At 42.8% G+C, this 21413-nt stretch overlaps 1 protein-coding gene across 1 annotated transcript in view; it reads right to left on the bottom strand.

Moving 5' to 3' along the window:
- CCZ1 (CCZ1 vacuolar protein trafficking and biogenesis associated) overlaps positions 1 to 21413 on the bottom strand; it is a 234580-nt gene that overhangs the window by 46317 nt on the left and 166850 nt on the right. The window contains exons 13-14 of the mRNA XM_085629015.1: positions 20325 to 20358; positions 17158 to 17275 (exon numbers count right to left, since the gene is read on the bottom strand). Coding sequence (XP_085485141.1) covers positions 17158 to 17275; positions 20325 to 20358 — 152 coding nt within the window. The remainder of the gene's footprint in view (positions 1 to 17157; positions 17276 to 20324; positions 20359 to 21413) is intronic.

The following is a 21413-nucleotide window of genomic DNA, read 5'->3' as shown; positions in this document are numbered from 1 at the left end:
CCAAGGTAACGAAATCCCTCAGTAGCGACTGTAATGTGGGTGTCTCTGGGCATCCGCGACAAAGGACCCTGAAGCATATATAGCACTGATTTTGTCATACCCAGAGTGGGCGCTAGAAACGTCTATGATGTGCAGGATCCTATGGATCGAGGCTGTTGGAGCCGCAACATACAAAAGGACGTCGTCAGCATATAGGGAGATTCTGTCCTCGTGCTGATCTGTCCACTTGAGCCCCCTGATCATGGGATCGCCCTTAACCCAGGTCGCTAGAGGCTCTAATATCAGGGCAAACATGAAGGCGACAGGGGGCATCCCTGTCTAGTCCCCCTCTCTAGACGAAATTGTCGGTAAGTGTGTTGGTTGACAACTACCTGGGCTCCGTGTACAGTAGCCTAACCCACTTTATAAAATTTGGACCAAACCTCATACGCTGGAGGAGGGCAAATAGATAAGGCCATTCGATAGTGTCGAATGCCATTTTTGCATCTAATGACAGCAGTGCTGCGTCCTCTTGAATGGTGAAAATTCTCCCCATCACCCCATGTAATCTTCAGCGGTTGAGGGCCTTGTTGCGGCCTGGCATAAAGCCTGACTGGTCTGGATGCACTGGTTTGCAGATGATAGAGATCAAATGGTTGGCCAATAGCTTGGCAAGAATTTTTGCTTCATTAGTTAACATTGAGATTGGGCGATAGGAGTCACATCTCGTCGTTGGTTTACCTTGCTTATGGATGACGACCACTGATGCCAGCATCAGGTCTTTAGGTAGGGACCCAGTTTGATAGCTCTTTAGATACATAGAACGGAGAGTGGGTGTTATCTTGGAAGTCACTAATTTGAATAGTTCTATTGGGAGCCCGTTAGGACCCATGGCTGTCCCCGACCTCATCCCTCGTATAGCAATCGCCAATTCCTCCTCCGTAGGATCCCCTTCTAGGGATTCGTAATCGTCTGATGTGAGAGTAGTAACCGGAATAGTGGCCAGAAGGTCCGGGAATCAATTAAGGTAGTGCGAGTGGTGGAGGAATATATGGAGGCAAAGTGGGAGGCAAAGGCCTCAACAATTTGCTTTGGGTCACTCAACATTTCTCCCGCCTCGCTCTCAATAAGGGGTACTGATCTCTGCGCGGATTCATGCTTTTCTAACAGTGCGAGCAATTTCCCCGTATTGTCACCCAACTCGTATATTTTATGTAAGACGGCTCTCAGTTTTGATCTAGCTGTCTCTGTTGCAAGCTGTCGGTAGTCTTGTCGTTTTGAGGAAATATGAATTTTGTGATCAGTTATGTCCCCTATCGTAGACCCCAACGGCTCCATGTGCATGCTATAAGTACATGTATGTTCCCTCCAGTTCCAGTTTTGAAGACGCAAATACATGTGCGTCCACCGTCAACATGTCCTCTTTCAGATCCGCCATGAATGGGTCAGATATTCCATTCCTAAGTATGAAAGGCCACCGACTTTATGTGGTTCACTTTCCACATTTTACAGATTCAGGCGAGTAGGCCCAGAATTCTGTCATCAAGCCTTTTTCCTGCCTTCTGCCTCTGAAAGCTCCAGTCTGAGCCTGCATCTGTATCCATGAACTTTGTCCTACTCCCTGCGCGGCTAACGGTGCCTGATCCAGCATATTGCCTGCCAAAAACTGTATTTCACCTTCAAGATTATCTACTCCGCTCCTCATCCGATGCATTCCTGTCTAGTAGTTTAGGTAAACATTCCTCCAGCTACCGTGCAAAAGGGCCAGGCCTCGCTGTCCTCATGCAAGTAATTCATAGCCCCGTTACCATGGAATATTCCTACCCCTCGCATCTCATGTAGACACTTAGACGCTTGTACACGCACTAACAGTCAGTATAGAATAGATTCTATCCTAGAGACCTTTCCTTTTGGATAACACAGTTCTTTAAACATAGGATATTAGATATGATTTGGGATTAGGTTGACATGACCCCCAGACTTCTGTCTCCACATGTAGAGCTAAATGTCAAGTCCCCTTCACCCTCTAGTTGCACGTCAATCACACGTCATGCGGCTGCGCGCGCATCTCTGTCAAGTATTTCTGCTGACATTGCAGGATTCTTTTATGGATCCACCCACTTGTGACATCATGTATAATGACGTTTATTAAATTACGCCCATATGACCGCCTCTATTAGTTACGTATGCACCTTTTATCTGTACTATCAACTGTTACGCCTCTTGCATCTGTTTCACTGTAATGCATTTTCTATAAAACTGCTTATCTGTCAATAATGTATGCCCTTCCTTCCTGAACTTTCGTGGTGATGGAATAGAAAGCCTACAATTCGAATTGTATTCCTTTGTATAGGAATAAAGCCTTTTAAAACCTCTAATACCACGGATTCTGCCTCTTATATTTACTGAGTTATTCTTAATAGACTTTACCGCATAAAAAATAGTACCGGTAATGAAATATTTACCACATAAATTGGCGCCCGAACAGGGACACTTTCTCATCTCACGCGCCGGCGGTGCGTTGCAGGCCCGGTCTCCTGCTACAGCTGAACGGACAAAAACGCGTACCTGCAGGATTTCCTGTATCTCCCTCCGGCCAAGCGGGGGCAACTGAGGCTGCGATCAACACCCAGACGAGGCGGTGAGAAGTGCGAAGTATCCCGACCAGAGCCTAGCTGAGAGAGCAAGATCCGAGGTATACAGAGGCCCACCAGGTTCCGAAGTTCCGAGTCCAGTCGAGTCGAGTCCAGTCCGGTCCAGTTTCAGTTCCGTTCCGAGGCCTTCCGTTCCGAGCTACCCGGTGAGTACCATTACCGGGGAGGCATTTTACGTGCACATAGTCTGTGCCGGTCAAGACGGGTTTGGGTACACAAATCCGGTCTGCACTGTTTCAGCAGTGTATCTGTACTGTTTAGCAGTATATATAGTATGTCTTGCATAGAAATAAGTATTATCTAGTGTCAGTATTATGTCAGTAACTAGTTTTCTATTAGTTATCATTGTTCGTTAAAACTGTTAAATGTTTTAATACGTTCTATACATTGTGGGGTGAATGACTGTTCATTATTGTGTTTATTTGTATTAAGTGTGTTTAAGATTAAGTAACCAGATCTAAAAATGCCGCTCTTTTCGAAACTAAGACAGATCAAAACTAGAAAAGGTGTACTCGAAGAAGCTGTTCCCATTCCACCTAGGGACACTCCAGGATACTTTATGTATCATAAGCATGGCCTAGATGCCGTATTATTTCTTGATTTATGGGTGGACTACACCAAAGAATTACCAGAGAGTCAGAGATGGCCCGCAGCAGGGACCTGGGATGCAGATTGCATCATGAGAGTAGAAGAAGAATTATGGAAAAAGAAAGCCAGACAGTCACAGAAAGATGCCATTGAATTATGGCGTAAAGAATCATATAGACGTACAGAAAAAGCACTCAGACAGGAAGAGAAAGGTAGAGAGAATTCAAATAAAACTCGAGAAAATCTATTACTTGAGGAAGGTACCCGAGTAAACTCAGAACAAGTAGATAGACAAAGAAACACTCTTATGAATGGTATGTATCCTCTTCTGGCCGAAGGGTTACCTAAGGCTACCCCGGAAATACCAAAAGACTTAACTCCTCCATTACTCCCGATAAAAGCACATCCCAAAACACATCCCAAAACAGCAAAGGACGTTTTCCTTTCCTCCTATTTAGATGACGTAGCTCCCGAGTATGCTAATGCCATACCACACATACCGCTTGCCGATGGTGTTCAACACCAAGAGCACCCGTCTGTATCCCCGCAACTACAAACTCCTACGCAAGTTCCCACAGGTCCGTCCGTTTCTACAGTTTTTCCCGCATCCACAATTTCTATCCTGCGCCCAACGAATCCTTTCGTGCCTAGCACCTCAGACGGTGCTACAGGAGGTACGACAGACATGTTTGCCACCCCGCCGCGAAATAAACAGACCCTTAGAGATTTAGCACTCCAACGTACACCCCAATTAGCGACATCCGACATGTTTAAAGAACAGCTTGTGGATTGTAGATACGATCCAGTACCAGGTAGACAGGACAAATTGCTCCTATCATCACTACGTATAAGACGAGCTACATTATATTTAATGACGATACCAGGAATGGGTGAACACCTAGACGAAATATATCGCTTTGTCCAAACAGGACGAGGGTCAGAAAGTATTAACGAAGCTATGGAATACCAGAAAGTGGATGTACAAAGACAACTACTACGTTTTTTCATAAATTGTGTAATTAGGAATCAAGACAGGCCCGGGGCAGATCACGATACCATGCAAAGACTTGTCAAATGGGGTCAGAACATATCAGAAGAGAAACATGATAGACAGGCGTGTATAATCGTCATGTGTCGAAAGATCCGCAAGGAAGTAGAACGAATACATAAAGAAAGACGAGAAACAGACAGAGTAGAATCAGAAGAGGAGGAGGAGCAAGAATCAGAACAAATAGAAACGATAGCTTACGTAGGTAGAGGAAGACCCCATAATAATACTAGAGGTTTTAATGATCAGATACGTCCAATACGTCCAGAATATAATAGACATTTTCCAAATCCTATGTTAAATACAAAATCCCCCGAACACCTATTCCAAGCCGCGGATAAATTACTCCGAGATCGAAGGGGGTACCATATGCTTGATTCCATGGACGAACAAGAATTAGCCAGGTCAGCAGTACAATGGGCTGACAGTCCCAGCGACTACAATGATGATGTACTTGCACACACGTTTCTGAATCTTGACCCATACGAACAGCGTTTAGCTAGTATATACATGATTCAACACCTCCTTATATTATATAAAAGCCAACACTCCGATCCAGGACCCTTACCTGACATATTCACAGAACTACTCACGAATATATGGAGAGGGTCAGGTACTGATTTGATTAAGGAGATTCTAGAATTCCGAAACCAATATTTAACTTTCGTATGCCCGGAACACGTTCCAATTCCCATTATGGGAAGAAAAATGTATCACATAGATAGACAGAACCCGTTACGCGAAGTGCACCCAATCAGAGGTGACGGTAATAACTTTACACGCGTGTTTGTGTACACGCCTATAACTAAACTGGAATTATTAGAAATGAAGAAAGTAGTACCCAGCCATGACCAGGATCCAGCAGGTTTCCACCGTGAAATAAAAGACATGTTACTCATGGGAGAGTATACCTACCCCGACATTATGAAAATATTAAAAGTCCTATTACCCGCCGGTGTTTATGAGAAACTCAAAGAAAAGGAATGGGAGGTGGGAGACCAAAAGATAGATTGGACAGCATTAGAAAACGAAGAAAGGGCCCGAGCTGCAGGAGCAGGACTTAGGGAAAAGACTACAGCACTAGCAGGACTACTAGTGCAGGTACTGCCACGTTTATTAACTACGAAAAAGGAAGACTGGGGTGCAATCTCAGCCTGTAAACAAAAGCCAGATGAAGACACTAGTGATTTCTATTCCCGATTTGAAAAATGTTTTGGTATAAATAGTGGTATAAAAGCCAGTAGTGAGTCATATCCACATCTGTTTGTGACAAAATTAGTTGAAAATTCTCTGCTACAAGTCAAGAATAGAGTATTGAAATTCGAAAGTACCTGGCAAGGTAATACCCCATCACAGATGTTACAGATGTTACAATATCACCATAATAGAATTAGAGAGGAACAAGAACACGAACAAAGACGTATGAAAGATACAAAAATGAAAATGCTTGTTGCTCAGTCAGTTCCAGCTGATGGTCATCATAAGGGTGATTCCGCAGGTCCTACAAAAGGGACATGCAACTATTGTAAACAACCAGGTCATTATATACACGATTGTCCAGTCCTGAAACATAATATTGCTACAGGTAGAACTCAGGAGAGACCACGTCCACCTAGACAGGATCAGAATCAACAACAAATCCCTCAGCATGCACAACGTAGGTTAGCTCCGCAACAACTAGCTCCGCAACAGGGAGCTCCACAACAGACCGTAGCACCACCACAAGCGCAGCCTATTGCTGCAACACAAGCAACAACACAACAGATGTATCAGTATGCACAAGCAGATTATCCCGATTATCAGCGATATACATGACATAGCCTAGAGAGGGAAGTTGGCTTACCCCTTATTGAGGTTCCTGTAGACCAAGAGGGACCTTATGTACATAGTGAACTATTAGGGGAAGACAGAAAGTTTTTACTTGATACAGGGGCAAGCAGAACAACTATAAGACGCAGTGAAGTTCCAGGGGCACCCCTCTCAGGCTCACAGAATATTTCCCTTGGATTCTCAGGAAAACCTATCATTAATGAAGTAACACAACCTCTTCCACTCACGATTGGTCCATTGACACGTACTACAGATTTATTGCTTACTAAATCATGTCCAGAAAACTTGTTAGGTATAAAAACATTGAAAGCTCTAGGAGCTATAATATGTTGTTCTCCGGAAGGAGTACGATTATTTCTACGTGACTTCAAAGGTCACTACGTGTCCAGAGACATGGATCACCGACTGCAGAATTTACCTACACATTTATGGGCACAAGGCCCCACTGATGTTGGTTGCATGAACATTACACCATATCGTGTCACACTAAAAACAGGAGTGATACTACCACGAATGCGACAATACAAGTTACCACCCGATGCTGTTGTGGCTTTACTGCAAATCATTGACGAGCTCATTGCACAAGGAGTAGTTGTCGAAACAGACTCCAATGTATGTAATTCCCCGATAATTCCGATTCTTAAAAGAACGGATCCAAAAGTACCACCAGTATATCGATTAGTTATTGATCTGCGCGAATTAAACAAATGTATTGTACCACACTACCCTGTGGTCCCAGATATCTCTTCATTACTCACAGCTATTGACTCAGAAGCAACGTTCTTCACTGTAATTGATCTCAAGAATGCTTTCTTTAGTGTCCCAATCGATCCGGAAAGTCAATATCTGTTCGGATTCAGTTTAAATGGACGAAGTTTTAAATTCACACGCGCACCTCAAGGATTTACAGAAAGCCCCAGCATCTATAGCCAAGCACTGAAACGAGAACTTGACAGTATCCACATGCCAGTTAACACTGCCTTGCTTCAATATGTCGATGATCTGCTGATCACCGCCCGAAGCGAACCTGAATGTGAAACAGCGTCACTGACGGTTTTAAAATTTTTGGCTGACAAGGGACACAAGGTGTCCCCTTCTAAGCTGCAATTCTGTGTCCAGCGAGTTGTTTACCTTGGGTACTCGCTGTCCAAGGAGGGAAGGCAGCTTACACCCGACCGCATCCAGTTAATCGCTAACATGCCACCACCCAAGACACAAAAGGAGGTGCGGGCTTTTATAGGCCTCACTTCATACTGTAGGCAGTGGATCCCTCAATATGCATTTCTAGCAAAACCACTCATCCAGTTGACAACACAGGAGGCAGCCACATCGACTGTCCTCCCTTGGACTCAAGAACATACACACGCCTTTGAAAGTTTAAAGAAAGCTTTATGCCAAGCACCTGTCTTAGCAACACCATGTTACAGTAAACAGTTTACACTCTTTGTTACAGAACGCGAAGGTACTGCCTTGTCAGTACTCACTCAGGAACAAGCAGGATCACACAAACCATGCGCTTATTTCTCTAGTACATTAGATCCAGTAGCTCAGGCTCTTCCTGCGTGCCTGAAATCGGTGGCAGCAACAGCTTTAGCAATCAGACAAAGCGATGCCATAGTGTTAGGACACCAACTGACAGTACAAGTACCACACGCAGTAGAGGTTCTTTTGAACCGCACACAAACACAACACTTGACTATAGCGAGACTCACCGGTTACGAATTAACATTATTTCAGCCACACATAGAAATCAGACGTTGTAATACGTTAAATCCTGCCACACTGTTACCAGTGGGCGGAACAGATCCATTGGCACATGATTGTGTCGAAATCATTACTATCACGACGAAACTCAGACAAGACTTGACAGATATCCCTTTGTCAGATCCAGACTTGACATTGTATGTAGATGGGTCATGTATGAGAACAAGTACAGGAGAGTTAGTGGCCGCTTACGCAGTCACAACAGACACTGAAGTCATTGAAACAAATTGTATTAACACTTTGTCAGCTCAAGCAGCAGAGCTCATCGCTCTGACACAAGCCTGTATTCAAGCCAAAAATAAGAAAGTCAACATATACACAGATTCACGTTATGCATTCGGAGTCGTCCATGACTTCGGCGTACTGTGGCGAGAGAGAGGTTATTTAACTTCTCACGGTGCCCACATCCAGCACGGACCCCTCATTCAAACCCTATTAGACGCAATTCATCTACCTACTGCAATATCGATTATGAAATGCAAAGCCCATACAAACGTTACCGATATCATTTCTCAGGGTAATGACCTAGCTGACAGAACAGCTAAACAGACTGCTCAGAATCAGACTCACACAACTGACATGACAAAGACAATAGTTCTGACACCAACACATTGCATGACAGTTAAGGATCCCGCCCTTGATGTAATTGACATACAGACACATGCTACACCAGAAGAAATAAAGAAATGGACTGAATTAGGAGGGATCCAAACGGATCAAGGATGGATGACGAAGGAAAAATCTATATGGTTTCTTCCCGACTCTATGGTTCAAGTCATCATTAACACAATACATAGTCCAGCGCACCTAGGAGAAAAAGCTATGCTAGACAGCATTCAACACATTTGGTTCAACAAACACTTGCGAGCAGCAGCTAAACAGAAAGTTCGTACCTGTATGATATGTTGTCAGTTCAATCCAGGTAAAAGCATCCCCGTAGAGCAGGGTGGATTTCAACCTCCCGATCATGCTTTTGAAGTCCTCCAGATGGATTATATCCAGATGGAACGATGTCGAGGATTCAAATATGTTCTCGTAGTTGTCTGTGCTCTTTCCCGTTGGACAGAAGCCTACCCGGTTTCAGATTACACTGCCCCGACTACTGCCAAACAGTTAGTTCGAGAATTCTTCCCACGGTACGGTTTACCACGTGTTGTCTACTCAGATAACGGCCAGCCGTTCTCATCCGAACTAATGAAACACGTTTCCCTTTTGTTAGGCTACCAATGGAAATTCCACTGTGTCCGACATCCCGAGGCAGCAGGTCTCGTGGAACGCCATAATCAAACTCTGAAAATTAGATTGTCTAAAATATGTAGAGAAAAAGGAGTCGATTGGATAGTAGCCTTACCAGTTGCGCTCTTTTACATGAGAATGGTAGCACATTCTCGAACTGGGCTATCCCCGTATGAGGTGATCTTCGGTAGACCACCAAATATGTGGGGGACGCCTATACCTCGCAAAATCACTGATGTTGACTGTAATATGCTGACAGATTACCTGGCTTCCTTGATGTCTGCACTACAATCTTGTCGTTCACAGGTAACCGCAGCTTTTCCCGATAATACTGAGGGGAAGCCCCATGACGTGGTTCCTGGTGACCTGGTTTTGGTCAGGAATTTCGACCGGAAGACCCAACTGGAGCCTAGGTGGAAGTCGCCTAAGTTGGTTCTACTCACTACAAGGACAGCCGTGAAGATTGAGGGTCGCAAAGGGTGGTTGCACTCGAGTCATATCAAGAAATTTTATGGACTACCATCCAGTGTGAATACTCAACCTTGTATTCCCTCACAGACAGACTCAAAGCTCCCCTTGGTTGAGCAATCAAAACCAGAACTGTACAAACTAAAATTGAGGTCTAGCAAGTCAGACAATTTGATTGTTTAAGTCCTCTCCAAGGTGAATCGGTTGAATTTGTCTCTGACATGTATCTTCTAGACCGGAATAGAGAAAGAAATCAACAGATACAGCTGAAAAAGCATGCGTATTGTAAATCACTTCGTAGTCACTGCATAGTAACATTATTAATTTTGTTTTTTCTAAGTCTTCTGATCATTATTTCTAGCATACTATTGCACATGTATTACCCTATTCTTAAGCGTGTTTACAATGTAACTGCAGAACATTCTTTTAGCGAATTACCTCCGCATGAGTTGTCCTATAGATTTGCGCTGCGCAACAACACATTCATTAGTATGTTACATCATTCCCATCAAACCAGCAATGCCACAAATTGTTGGATATGTGGCCGACTCCCTCCCTATCAAAACTATAAGGGAGTTTTGCCCCTCTTTCCATATCCGTTCACACACAATGGCTCCTGTGGAGCATGGTTTAGTTTGATTAATTCCCTAGATTCGAATTCCGCAGCTTATCAAGACAACTGGGTGTGGGGAAACCTGAACCTAGTTTTGCTTAAAGTCTGCTACCCTAACAAGGAGGGACTTCCCAAAAGAACAGGAACTGATCTAGAAAATGAAGTATATGGATTAGGTAATTTTACACTTAACCTCATGATCCTGAACGTTGAATCTGAAGCTACACCAATCTTGCCTGCCATGTCAGTATTCCCAGTAAAAGGGGAATTATGTGTAAGAAAGAATGGTTCCATACACATGGGCCATAGTAAATGCACCACTGTAATAAAATTCAGTGATCAAGGCAAGTCTACATTTAGAGCTTCCCATCATTCCTACTTCATATGTGGCCAGACCGCATATATATGTCTACCTTTAGATTGGGATGGTACCTGTTACATAGCATTCCTTCTGCCACCTGTTTTCCTAGCCCCTCCTGATTATCACAGAAATACCCATTTAGTACACAATAGACAACAGAGAGATCTCCCAATTGTCGATTACACTGAAACAGCATGGGAAAAATACACAGATTTCAATAAAGGGTTCTTTCCCTATATAGGTACAGTCACTAATAGTAAGCTGATACGTAGATTAACCAGAACCCTTGAAGCAGTAGTGAACGAGACTATTTCCGCCTTAGGCAATTTAACAGAAGAGCAGTCTGCTATGCGGATTGTTGTGCTTCAAAATCGTCTTGTCCTTGACGTCATCCTGGCCGATAGGGGCGGAGCTTGTAGGGTCATCGGATCAAGTTGTTGCATTTTCATACCAGAAAATTCGCCGTCAGTATATAAAGCCATAACCCGCCTTCATAAGATTATAAGCCAGATACACCAGAGTCCAGGCACCTGGACTTGGTCCGGTTGGTTCTGGGGCGTGTTGTCAGCCTGGGGATGGAGAATCCTATCCTTCCTAGGTATTGGCTTTCTCATACTATTCAGTTGCTGCTTATGTCTACAAAGTGGGCCAGCGATTTGTGGTCTGTGTGCCACATCGTGTATCCCACATCCAAGTTTTCATTCAAGATCCCTGAAGAAGAAAGAAGAACAAATGATGCTATATGAACAGATCAATGGATTGATGAAGATCGATATCTCCTGAGGGTCCGTAGGGGACAAGGAGGGAATGAGGAAATATGAATTTTGTGATCAGTTATGTCCCCTATCGTAGACCCCAACGGCTCCATGTGCATGCTATAAGTACATGTATGTTCCCTCCAGTTCCAGTTTTGAAGACGCAAATACATGTGCGTCCACCGTCAACATGTCCTCTTTCAGATCCGCCATGAATGGGTCAGATATTCCATTCCTAAGTATGAAAGGCCACCGACTTTATGTGGTTCACTTTCCACATTTTACAGATTCAGGCGAGTAGGCCCAGAATTCTGTCATCAAGCCTTTTTCCTGCCTTCTGCCTCTGAAAGCTCCAGTCTGAGCCTGCATCTGTATCCATGAACTTTGTCCTACTCCCTTGCGCGGCTAACGGTGCCTGATCCAGCATATTGCCTGCCAAAAACTGTATTTCACCTTCAAGATTATCTACTCCGCTCCTCATCCGATGCATTCCTGTCTAGTAGTTTAGGTAAACATTCCTCCAGCTACCGTGCAAAAGGGCCAGGCCTCGCTGTCCTCATGCAAGTAATTCATAGCCCCGTTACCATGGAATATTCCTACCCCCTCGCATCTCATGTAGACACTTAGACGCTTGTACACGCACTAACAGTCAGTATAGAATAGATTCTATCCTAGAGACCTTTCCTTTTGGATAACACAGTTCTTTAAACATAGGATATTAGATATGATTTGGGATTAGGTTGACATGACCCCCAGACTTCTGTCTCCACATGTAGAGCTAAATGTCAAGTCCCCTTCACCCTCTAGTTGCACGTCAATCACACGTCATGCGGCTGCGCGCGCATCTCTGTCAAGTATTTCTGCTGACATTGCAGGATTCTTTTATGGATCCACCCACTTGTGACATCATGTATAATGACGTTTATTAAATTACGCCCATATGACCGCCTCTATTAGTTACGTATGCACCTTTTATCTGTACTATCAACTGTTACGCCTCTTGCATCTGTTTCACTGTAATGCATTTTCTATAAAACTGCTTATCTGTCAATAATGTATGCCCTTCCTTCCTGAACTTTCGTGGTGATGGAATAGAAAGCCTACAATTCGAATTGTATTCCTTTGTATAGGAATAAAGCCTTTTAAAACCTCTAATACCACGGATTCTGCCTCTTATATTTACTGAGTTATTCTTAATAGACTTTACCGCATAAAAAATAGTACCGGTAATGAAATATTTACCACAGTTTTACACTAAGACTGTAGGTCAAGCTTTTTAATGACCGCTACAAACTAAATCAAACTTTGGTCACATGTCCGGCTCAATTCTGTCAGCTTCTCCAAAATGTCTTGCCTTGAGACTCAAGCGAGTGCATTAATAACGCAAGTTTCCTTTCTGCATTCAAACTTGTCCCACACACTCTGGCATAATTCTGGAAGACCTCCTTGCATTTGGGTCACTTAATGGAGGGCTCCCCCAGGTGTAGGAGGAAAAATGAGGGAGGAGTCACAAACTCTATGGCTTTAGTAAGTTGGCAAGAATAGGTGTAGGGAGCTAAAACAGGCATTGCCATGCATCTGGGATCACTTAAAGAACAAAAAGGTCACATACATGGTAAGTACTGTAACACCCCTTGGAGAGTGTCACAATTTAATCTAGCTGATCAGGAAGTGGAAAGTACAAAATTCAAGAATTGTTTTTACATCAGATGCACCAGTTGGGTTTATGAATTAAAAACACACAGTTATGAATTTATAACCATCCATGTCTTCCTTAGCAGAAGCGAGTAAAAGATAAAGAATGAGCACTTCATACCCTCCTAAATATCTCCTCTAAGTGTGTCACCGTGAAGATGAAAGTTGGAAAACCCACTCTGCAGTTTCTAGGATCGCCGTGTCTTAAGTGCACTGGAGGCACTTCCTGCAGATCGCTCACTAGGAGGAGGAAACGCTGACCGGAAATCCTCTGATACCCTTCAACACAGCTCCCATCTATACTACTACAGAGTGTGTGGAAAACAAATGCCCCCTACACAAACGTGATGGTTTGACCAACTCAATAGCATTATGTTTTTTTTAAAAACCTGCATCACAATTGTGCTTGTTATGCTTTATTTTTAAAGTATGGTAAAAATTGGACTTTCAATCATATTGGCAACCTAGAGCAAATTTAAAGTGAGCTGGGGAGTTTTTGCTTCACCTTTAGAACTGTGGTTTAAACTACTTCTGATAAGTTGTTTTTAATTTCTACGATGTGCCTAATTCTAAAATATTCTTTTCCTAAATTCCATTTACCCTTTAAAAAAATGGGATGTCGGATGTTCACCTACACTGTTAGTGGTGGATAACACCGTTCCCTTCACAGACAAAACATGCGTGACACATTCAATCAAAAGAGTCTAATTGTCTTCTGCGCAATTATGTCATCTAATTCCATTAGTGCCAAGAGAGGCGGTATCACTTTATCAGGATACCACTGCATGAAACTTTAAGGCTGAGTTAATAAGATACGCTTCAGTTGCTCTGACCCACAGTGACACAGAAAGCAAAGTATTTAATAATGTAGAAAGCTGTCACGGTTTCAGGGCAGTGTTACCGCACCGAACTCCGGCAGGGCCTGTATAGTATTGCCCTAGCAGGTAGAGCAAGTTGCTGCACAGAAACAGCCAAGCTGTCATCCACCAAACTTTAAGACTTAGACCGCTTTATATAAGGCTCGCCACAAAGCCCAGCGCAGCCGATGGGTAAGACCAAGCCTGTTTTAAAGACTCTGAGAATAGAACACTTAACTTAAAAGTCAAGATAAATATATTTTTGTTATAGTTTTGAAATATATTTACACACTGCCTTGCACTGTATGGCTATAGGTCCACCAATATGCATTACCAGCAGAACCTCCCTTCAACCTATCACTACTCATGTTCATTGAACTATCTTTTGCGTATAAACGTGGGAATAGCACTGGTGTTCATAGGTTTTCATCAATGATAGATTTATGCACGTTCCTAGGTTAGAATATTTTGTTCATCCACCCCCAAAATGTAAATCTTTTCTTCATCTGTTTCTTGGTGAAGTCTATAACTAGAAAAGTGTGTTGTCCCCAAGATGCTTATACGAAGATCCAAGTCTTCGGCTTCTTTTGGAACTCAAGAAGTGAGGAGGAGGCTATGATATGTTGAGGGCGGTTGTTCCATGTCTTGGGTGCAATGTAGGAGAAAAGGCCATCTACAGGCTTGCTGTAGCGGATGCAGGAATGTGTGAGAGTGAAAGTGAGGTAGAGCGTAGGTGTCTGGTGGGTTGGTGAAAGTGTATACAGCTGTTCAAGTATTCTGGTCCTCTGCTGTGTAGGGCTGTGTATGTCAATCTATCAATCCGTAGATTTACATAGCACCTCTTTTTACCCGAGAGGGTATCTAGGCGCTTGTGCGTGTGCGCAAGAAGTTTCAATTGGCTGCGCTTGTGACTGGGGAGTCAGTAAAGCTTCTTGAAGTGCAGAGTTATGGGGGTGAGGCATGGGAGGTCGAGAAGGAGTCTTGCAGCAGTGTTCAGGATGGTATGGAGTCTGTGTAGGAGTTGTTTTGAGATTCCAGTGTAGAACGTGTTGCCGCAGTGCCACCGTAGTCCAGCCTTCTGCTGATGAGTGCTTGTGCGATGGTCTGTCTGATGTTCTGAGGCAACCATCTGAAGATCTTTCGTAGCATGTATAGGATGTGAAAGCAGGAGGTGCACACTGCAGTGACTAGAGTCGTCATGTCGAACTTGTCGTCTAGGATGATCCTTAGATTTCTTGCGTGGTCTGTGGGTAGGGCTGTTGGCCCTAGCTCCAAAGGCCACCAGGTAGCGTCCAACAGGGAGGTGTTGAGCTACATGCAGTTGGTTTACATCCAGTCTGTTACCATGGTCAACAGTTGGCGAAGTTGGTTTCGGTGGTGGATGTCTTGTCCGTCAAGGAGAAGATGAGTTGGTGTCATCAGCGTAGGAGATGATTGTGAGGTCTTGTGATCGGATGATGTTGGTGAGTGGTGTCATGTGTATGTTGAAAAGGGTGGGGTTGAGGGACGATCCCTGTGGGACTCTGTATATCAATTTCTATGTCTCTGATGTGAAGGGTGGAAACCTGACCCTTTTGGTTCTTCCTGTGAGGATGGAGTAGATCCATTTGAGAGTGTATGCCAATATCGTGGAGTCTTCAGATGAGGATATTATGGGAGACAGTGTCTAAGGCAGCGGAGTGGTTACGCAGTAAAAAGGCTGCTGTTTCTCCTCGGTCCAGGATGATTCAAATGTCCGTGGTGCTGTTTCGGTGCTGTGGTTCTTCCTGAATCCTGATTGAGTGTTGTTTAGAAGATGATGAAGTTTGAGGTGGGTTGATGGTCTTCTCAATCACTTTGGCTAGATAGGGGAACAGGGAGATGGGCTAAAAGTTGCTCAGGTGATTTGGGTCGGCTGTGGGCTTCATGAAAAAGGCATTGATTTCTGAAAGTTTCCATTCATACAGCAAAGTGGCAGACATGATGGAGGTGTTGATGATGTGAGTTAGGGGGATGCCGACTGGTGATGTTCCCAGGTTGTAGATGTTTTGGGGACATTGGTCCATTGGGGCTCTTGAGTGAACGGTTCGCATGATTGCCACTGTGTCGTTTTTGGTGAGGGTTTTCCATTCGGTCAGGTGAGCAGGTTAGCAACAAGTTCTCTGGGGTTGGGTTGGTGTGCGAGGTTGCTGTAGAGGTTTGTAATTTTGCTGTGGAAGCTGGTGCTGGTGTTGAGGTGAAGGAGTGATTGATACAGTGCTTAATTTGAGCCGGTACTTAATTGTCGGCACCAGCGCTTAGTTGTTGACACCAGCACTTAATTGTCGACACCAGCACTTATGACACTTATTAAGCACTGGATTGACAGCTGACAAGAATCAAATTACTTACTTGTAACTACAGTTCTCCAGCGTTAGTATCTTTCAAAGATTCACATGATTTAATTATTTGAAGTCATGAGGTTAGGAATCCCGGGTTGTTAAAAACAGCAATAAATATTGTTAAGATGGATGTGGCCTAAGAATAGCACTTGTTTAGTAACATATTCACATCACTGAAAAGCACCCACAGTTCAGCCAATCAGGTGAATGTTCCAGCACTCTTACTCCTCCTAGAGGCCATCATTCCTCAGAATTTCCCAAATTTCATATGTGGAAGCAACTAATGAGCCTCTAAGTGGATAGGAGGGTGGGTTGCATGTGAATCTATGAAAGATACCAACTTGGGAGAACTTTAGTTACAAGTAAGTAACTTGGGGCCAGTCGTACCAACAACTAGTCACAAACTAGCGGTCGCAATTTGCGGCCAGTATTTTATGACCAAAGTGCTAGTTTGCCATCCCAACCTATTAATAAATAGGTTGGTTCACAAATTTAAGTAGGTCGAAATTTGACCTACCTCATAAATATAATAATGAGGTATGGCACACATTGCAAACTACTGGAAATAGCAGGAAACACAGGGATGGTGCCCTAGTGGGGTCAGGCTACCACTACGGTTGGGACTGCTTTTACATAAAGATTATTTTTTTAAATGCAAATCATTTTCCTTAAAGAAAATCCGGATGTGTTAAAAAAAAAAAAAAAAGAAAGATATACGTTTATTTATTGTTCCTGTCTCTAATGCCCACTTGAAAAAAATAAAAAATGTTCAGGATGCGGAAAATACAAGAAGACTTGTGAACATGATACAACAAATGCCAGAAGACTCACGCAGTAATTAAAAAGTATCACAAACATTTCATTCAATTTTTGGTGTTTGATAGAACTGTTGCTATAAAAAGCACTCAAAGGAACATGAAAAACAGATGACTATAAAGAATGAACAAACCCAGATATTCTTCTGTTGATGTTGTACTGCTCACAGATTTCAGATGCCAGGTTTGTTAGTTGGGGTCCAACTAAGCTGTCTAATTTGCGGCAGAATTCCGGAGAAGGTAGCACTGAGGCTAGACAGCAAGATTAAAAAAGTAAGAAGTTTGTTTCAATCACACAACATCATAAGGATCAACTACAGAATGTAAAGATAAATGTACTCACAAACATCATATTCTCAACACCTCATACAAGCACGAACCAAGGAGCCCCATCTTAGCCAGGACTTTCCAGATGGAAGTGCTGGAAGACGAATGGGGCACTGCAGCCCATAATGAATCTCAAGACGTAGGCAAGCCACATTCCATCGACAATTGCAATGGCAAAACACAAATCAAATTTCTTGACTCTCTATGCGTGTAAGGACAGGCAGGAAGACCAGACCCCTTACAGAGACATTCACAGTGACAAAAAAAAAACAGATAGCAGTCAAGGTAATAGGAAGTTTGTGGAATATAAAAGTGAATGCACACAACAACCACAAAGACTCAAACAGGACCAAGTCAAGAACACTATTAAGCCAGATTTTTATAGCGTCTTGAAATGTGGCAGTTTCTGGGCACTCTTCATCACACCTACTTTGCTGACACAAATTGGCAGGTAGATTTAATAGTGTGTGGAGCAGAATACAAGCCTCCTGAACACAGCAGGCATTTCTTTCGATTTTATTTACATGTTCTCCAAAGGACTCCAAAACTACGGTACTCTGTGGAATGCAACAGGCTTTTCACCACAAATAGGAAGTTTCCACGAAAATCTCCAAGGTCTGATGTATAAATGTATCCCGTCTGGTCTCCTCAAGGATGGCCAGATAAACTGGGACCGCTTCGTCTCAGTTACTAAGGCCAAGAATTTGGGTGTCGTTCTAGATGACAAGCTGTCCTTTAAAAGTCAACTCTGTGGTTTCCTCTTGCTTTTATACTCTCAGAATGGTGAAGAAACTATTCCCTTTCATTCCGGTTGAAGCTAGGAGAATGATAATGCTTTAGTTATGTCCAAAGTGGACTATTGTAACAGTTTACTGATCAATGCACAGGAAATGGTTTTAAATAAGTTACAGCTGGTACAGAATGCAGCCGCTAGGATGCTTTCTGTACACCTAAATTTAAGTCTGTCGCTAAGGTTGTCAGACAACTACGATGGTTGCCTATAAGAAGTAGAATAAAATTCAAAGTGATGTGCATAGCTTATAAGGCGATCCACAACATAGGGCAGAGTTTCTGAAGAACTTATTGCAAATTTATACACCCAGCAGATCCTTACGCTCTTCAGGGGCTAACCTGCTTGCCGCCCCAAGAGCATATAGAACTAACTGGGGAGACAGAAGCTTTGTGGTTGCCACTGCTAAGTTATGGAACTCCCTCCCCCCTCAGATTAGAGCCCTTCCCACCCTATTGGCATTCAGGAACCAATTGGGGAGAGGAGTTGGCCTAACGGCTGGGGGGGGTCGACCTCGAATCTGAGGAACTGGTTTTGAGTCTCGGTAGTGATGCTGAACATCCTGTGATTCTGGGCAAATCACTTAATCTCCCAGTGCCTAACAAAAATGAATGTGTCCTCGTGTAATGCAACTGGTGCTATGTAAAGCGCTCTGATACCAGATTCGGGTCAAGTTCGCGCAATATAAAACTCTGTAAAATAAATAAATAAATACAAATAATTAAAAATGTGGCTATTTAATAAGTAAGCTTCTTAACAACTAGGCTTTTGTCCTGTCCCTAGAGTAGTTAGCGCCGAGACACCGGTTGGTATTTGTGCGCTTTATAAGTTGTTTTAACATAACATATTATGGAATCCACTAAAAGATAGGGTAGCACACCTTGAAAAGGACTAGACCTCTGGGGACACACACTCTCAGGATCAGACAGCATAATTAAGCTAAAAATAATGATCATACAAATGAGGGCTCACAGTGAGGATCATCAGAACTGATCCCCTTTGTGTTACCATGGCCGAAGGGTTTTTAACCCCTTGCCGTGTATGATGAATCAAACAAAGCAAATTTTTTATCTTGTACGCTTTATGCATTAAAAAAACGTTTACTACTCCGACATTGCAATGATTTTTGTTAATCTGCAAATAAAGTGATGCCCAACATGAGCACCCTGTAGTTGGGAAAAACCTTCACCCGGCTTTCAAGCAGCAAACTGCAGAAATGAACCATTGCAATGGTGAATGAGGTACTAAATAAATACAATCACTAAGATGTAATAGGTAGCAAAATGCTCCTTGGATTCGACATATATTCAAAACGTTATGCACTGAATATTTAAATACTTGTGTAGTAATCATTGCCACAGCAATAAAACAGAAAGGCAATAATGGGGAACTTTAGTAACACGTTCAGTTTTAAAATTACAAGACATGTGGCGCACAAAGACTGTAATAATTAAAAATCATAAAATGGGAGCTAGTAAGCCTACTAAACAGGCTAATCAATTATTTAGTTTAAAAAAAGATGACGGTAGAACGAAGCATGATTCAATGTACATTTAAAGTGAATGTGTGGTCACCAAGTGCTGTCTATGTAACAAACCGATCTCGGAAGGCGTATCTTAACTTGAAATGATATGCATCGCAGAAACTCTTGCTCAAATAAATCTTAAGAGAGTTCCCAATACATTAATACTGCAGTTTCTTACTAAGCACAAAAGGAAGTTACGATAGAGCTGGATTCACTCACTTTCTGTGACCATGACAATTGTTTCAGACCTGATCCTCTGCGCATCTTGGTGGTATCAAAAACCTAACACTGGAATCTTCTGTTAAAAAACATCTGATATTCAAGGTACAACGTTAAGGTGTAATTTTGGGTTACAGCACCGGCTGTTGATCGCGTGCCAAGAATGATGATGTGGTTGTTCTGTGCTTGCATGTTGTGCTGTACAAACAGACTGATTCATCAACAAATATGTAGTAGCTGAAATTGATACAAGGACTGAAAAAGCACTGTCCACTTGAGGCTGTCAAGAAGCAGCAGCGTTCGAGAAAACAGGTGCAAACTCAAAATTGCTGTGGAGGAGCAGGGCAGTGGAATCTGAAACACTCAAGATCCATTTGTAGCACACAGCTCATAAAATCCACAAGATTCATGTATAATAAAATAGAGTGGCTTATGCTTACCGTCAACCATAAAACACACAACTGCACTCATAGCCTGTAAAATAGAAAAAAATTGAAAGGTTGCGGGCTTCAGTTACATTTTTGTCATCCTGGTTAAAAAGCTGTTAGAAATCATGCAGGTCCAATAAAATGCGTTCCATTTTTTGCCTGGATTCATTCAATTAGAACTAATAAAAACAGTTGCACATTAGCTACTTCCAAAATTTACGAAAGAGCTAATGCACTATGCTTTGTATTTATTGTATTTGGTAAACAAATGGCATATCCACCTACAACATCAATTTTTCCAAGTTCAAAGGCAAGTTCTTGTTTTCAGACATACTATGGCATGATTTGAAGAGCCATTTTCTAAACTTCACCAAAAAGCTGTCAACAGGCTAGCCTTTTAGAAAGTCTCAACTCTAACTGGAAAAAACACCCTGTGTGTATTAAGTACAGATCCATCCAACAACAGGTGTCAGTCTACAGCTATCCTCCATCAAGAAGTGAAACACTTGGATGAGATCACACTTGTCACCAAATACTCTACAACCCAGGGCACAGCTATTCATTACAGCAGGAAAAGGAAATGTACACCCGGTTGCTTCTAAGGCAAAGAAAACTTAGAAAGTAGATACAATTTTAAAAAATTTAGAAATACCACAATGACAACAGGATGTAGAGAATGAAAATGGAAGGATACACAAAAAGAAACAGAACAATGACTAGCTACTGTACTGAAATAATTGTGTATACTAGAATTATAGATGCTGCTTATGCCATCACGTCAGCCGTCCTGGTTGCAGGAGCACGATTAGCAGCCAAGTAAGGAATAGCCAATGAAAGATGGATATGATACACAAGGCTGTCATACTTGGTCCTACTTTCCTAAGCCAGAAACGTATCCGGCCACAAATTATGTTCTGCAAAGTATTCCATGAAGGAAATCGGCAAACTCCTCAACCCTGAAATCATCTGCATGCAAGCATTCCAGATACCCATACCACACCCCTCTCCACCTCCACACATAGGAGACGCCTCTAAGTTTAGGGACATCTGGAGTGTGAACTGGCCGTTAACGATTTTACCCCCCCCCCCCCTCCAAAGCCC

Source organism: Triturus cristatus, chromosome 10 (assembly GCF_964204655.1).
Source record: "Triturus cristatus chromosome 10, aTriCri1.1, whole genome shotgun sequence".
NCBI classification, from domain to species: domain Eukaryota; kingdom Metazoa; phylum Chordata; class Amphibia; order Caudata; family Salamandridae; genus Triturus; species Triturus cristatus.
Note: the sequence above shows the minus strand (reverse complement) of the source record. Positions and strands in the feature narration are given on the sequence as shown.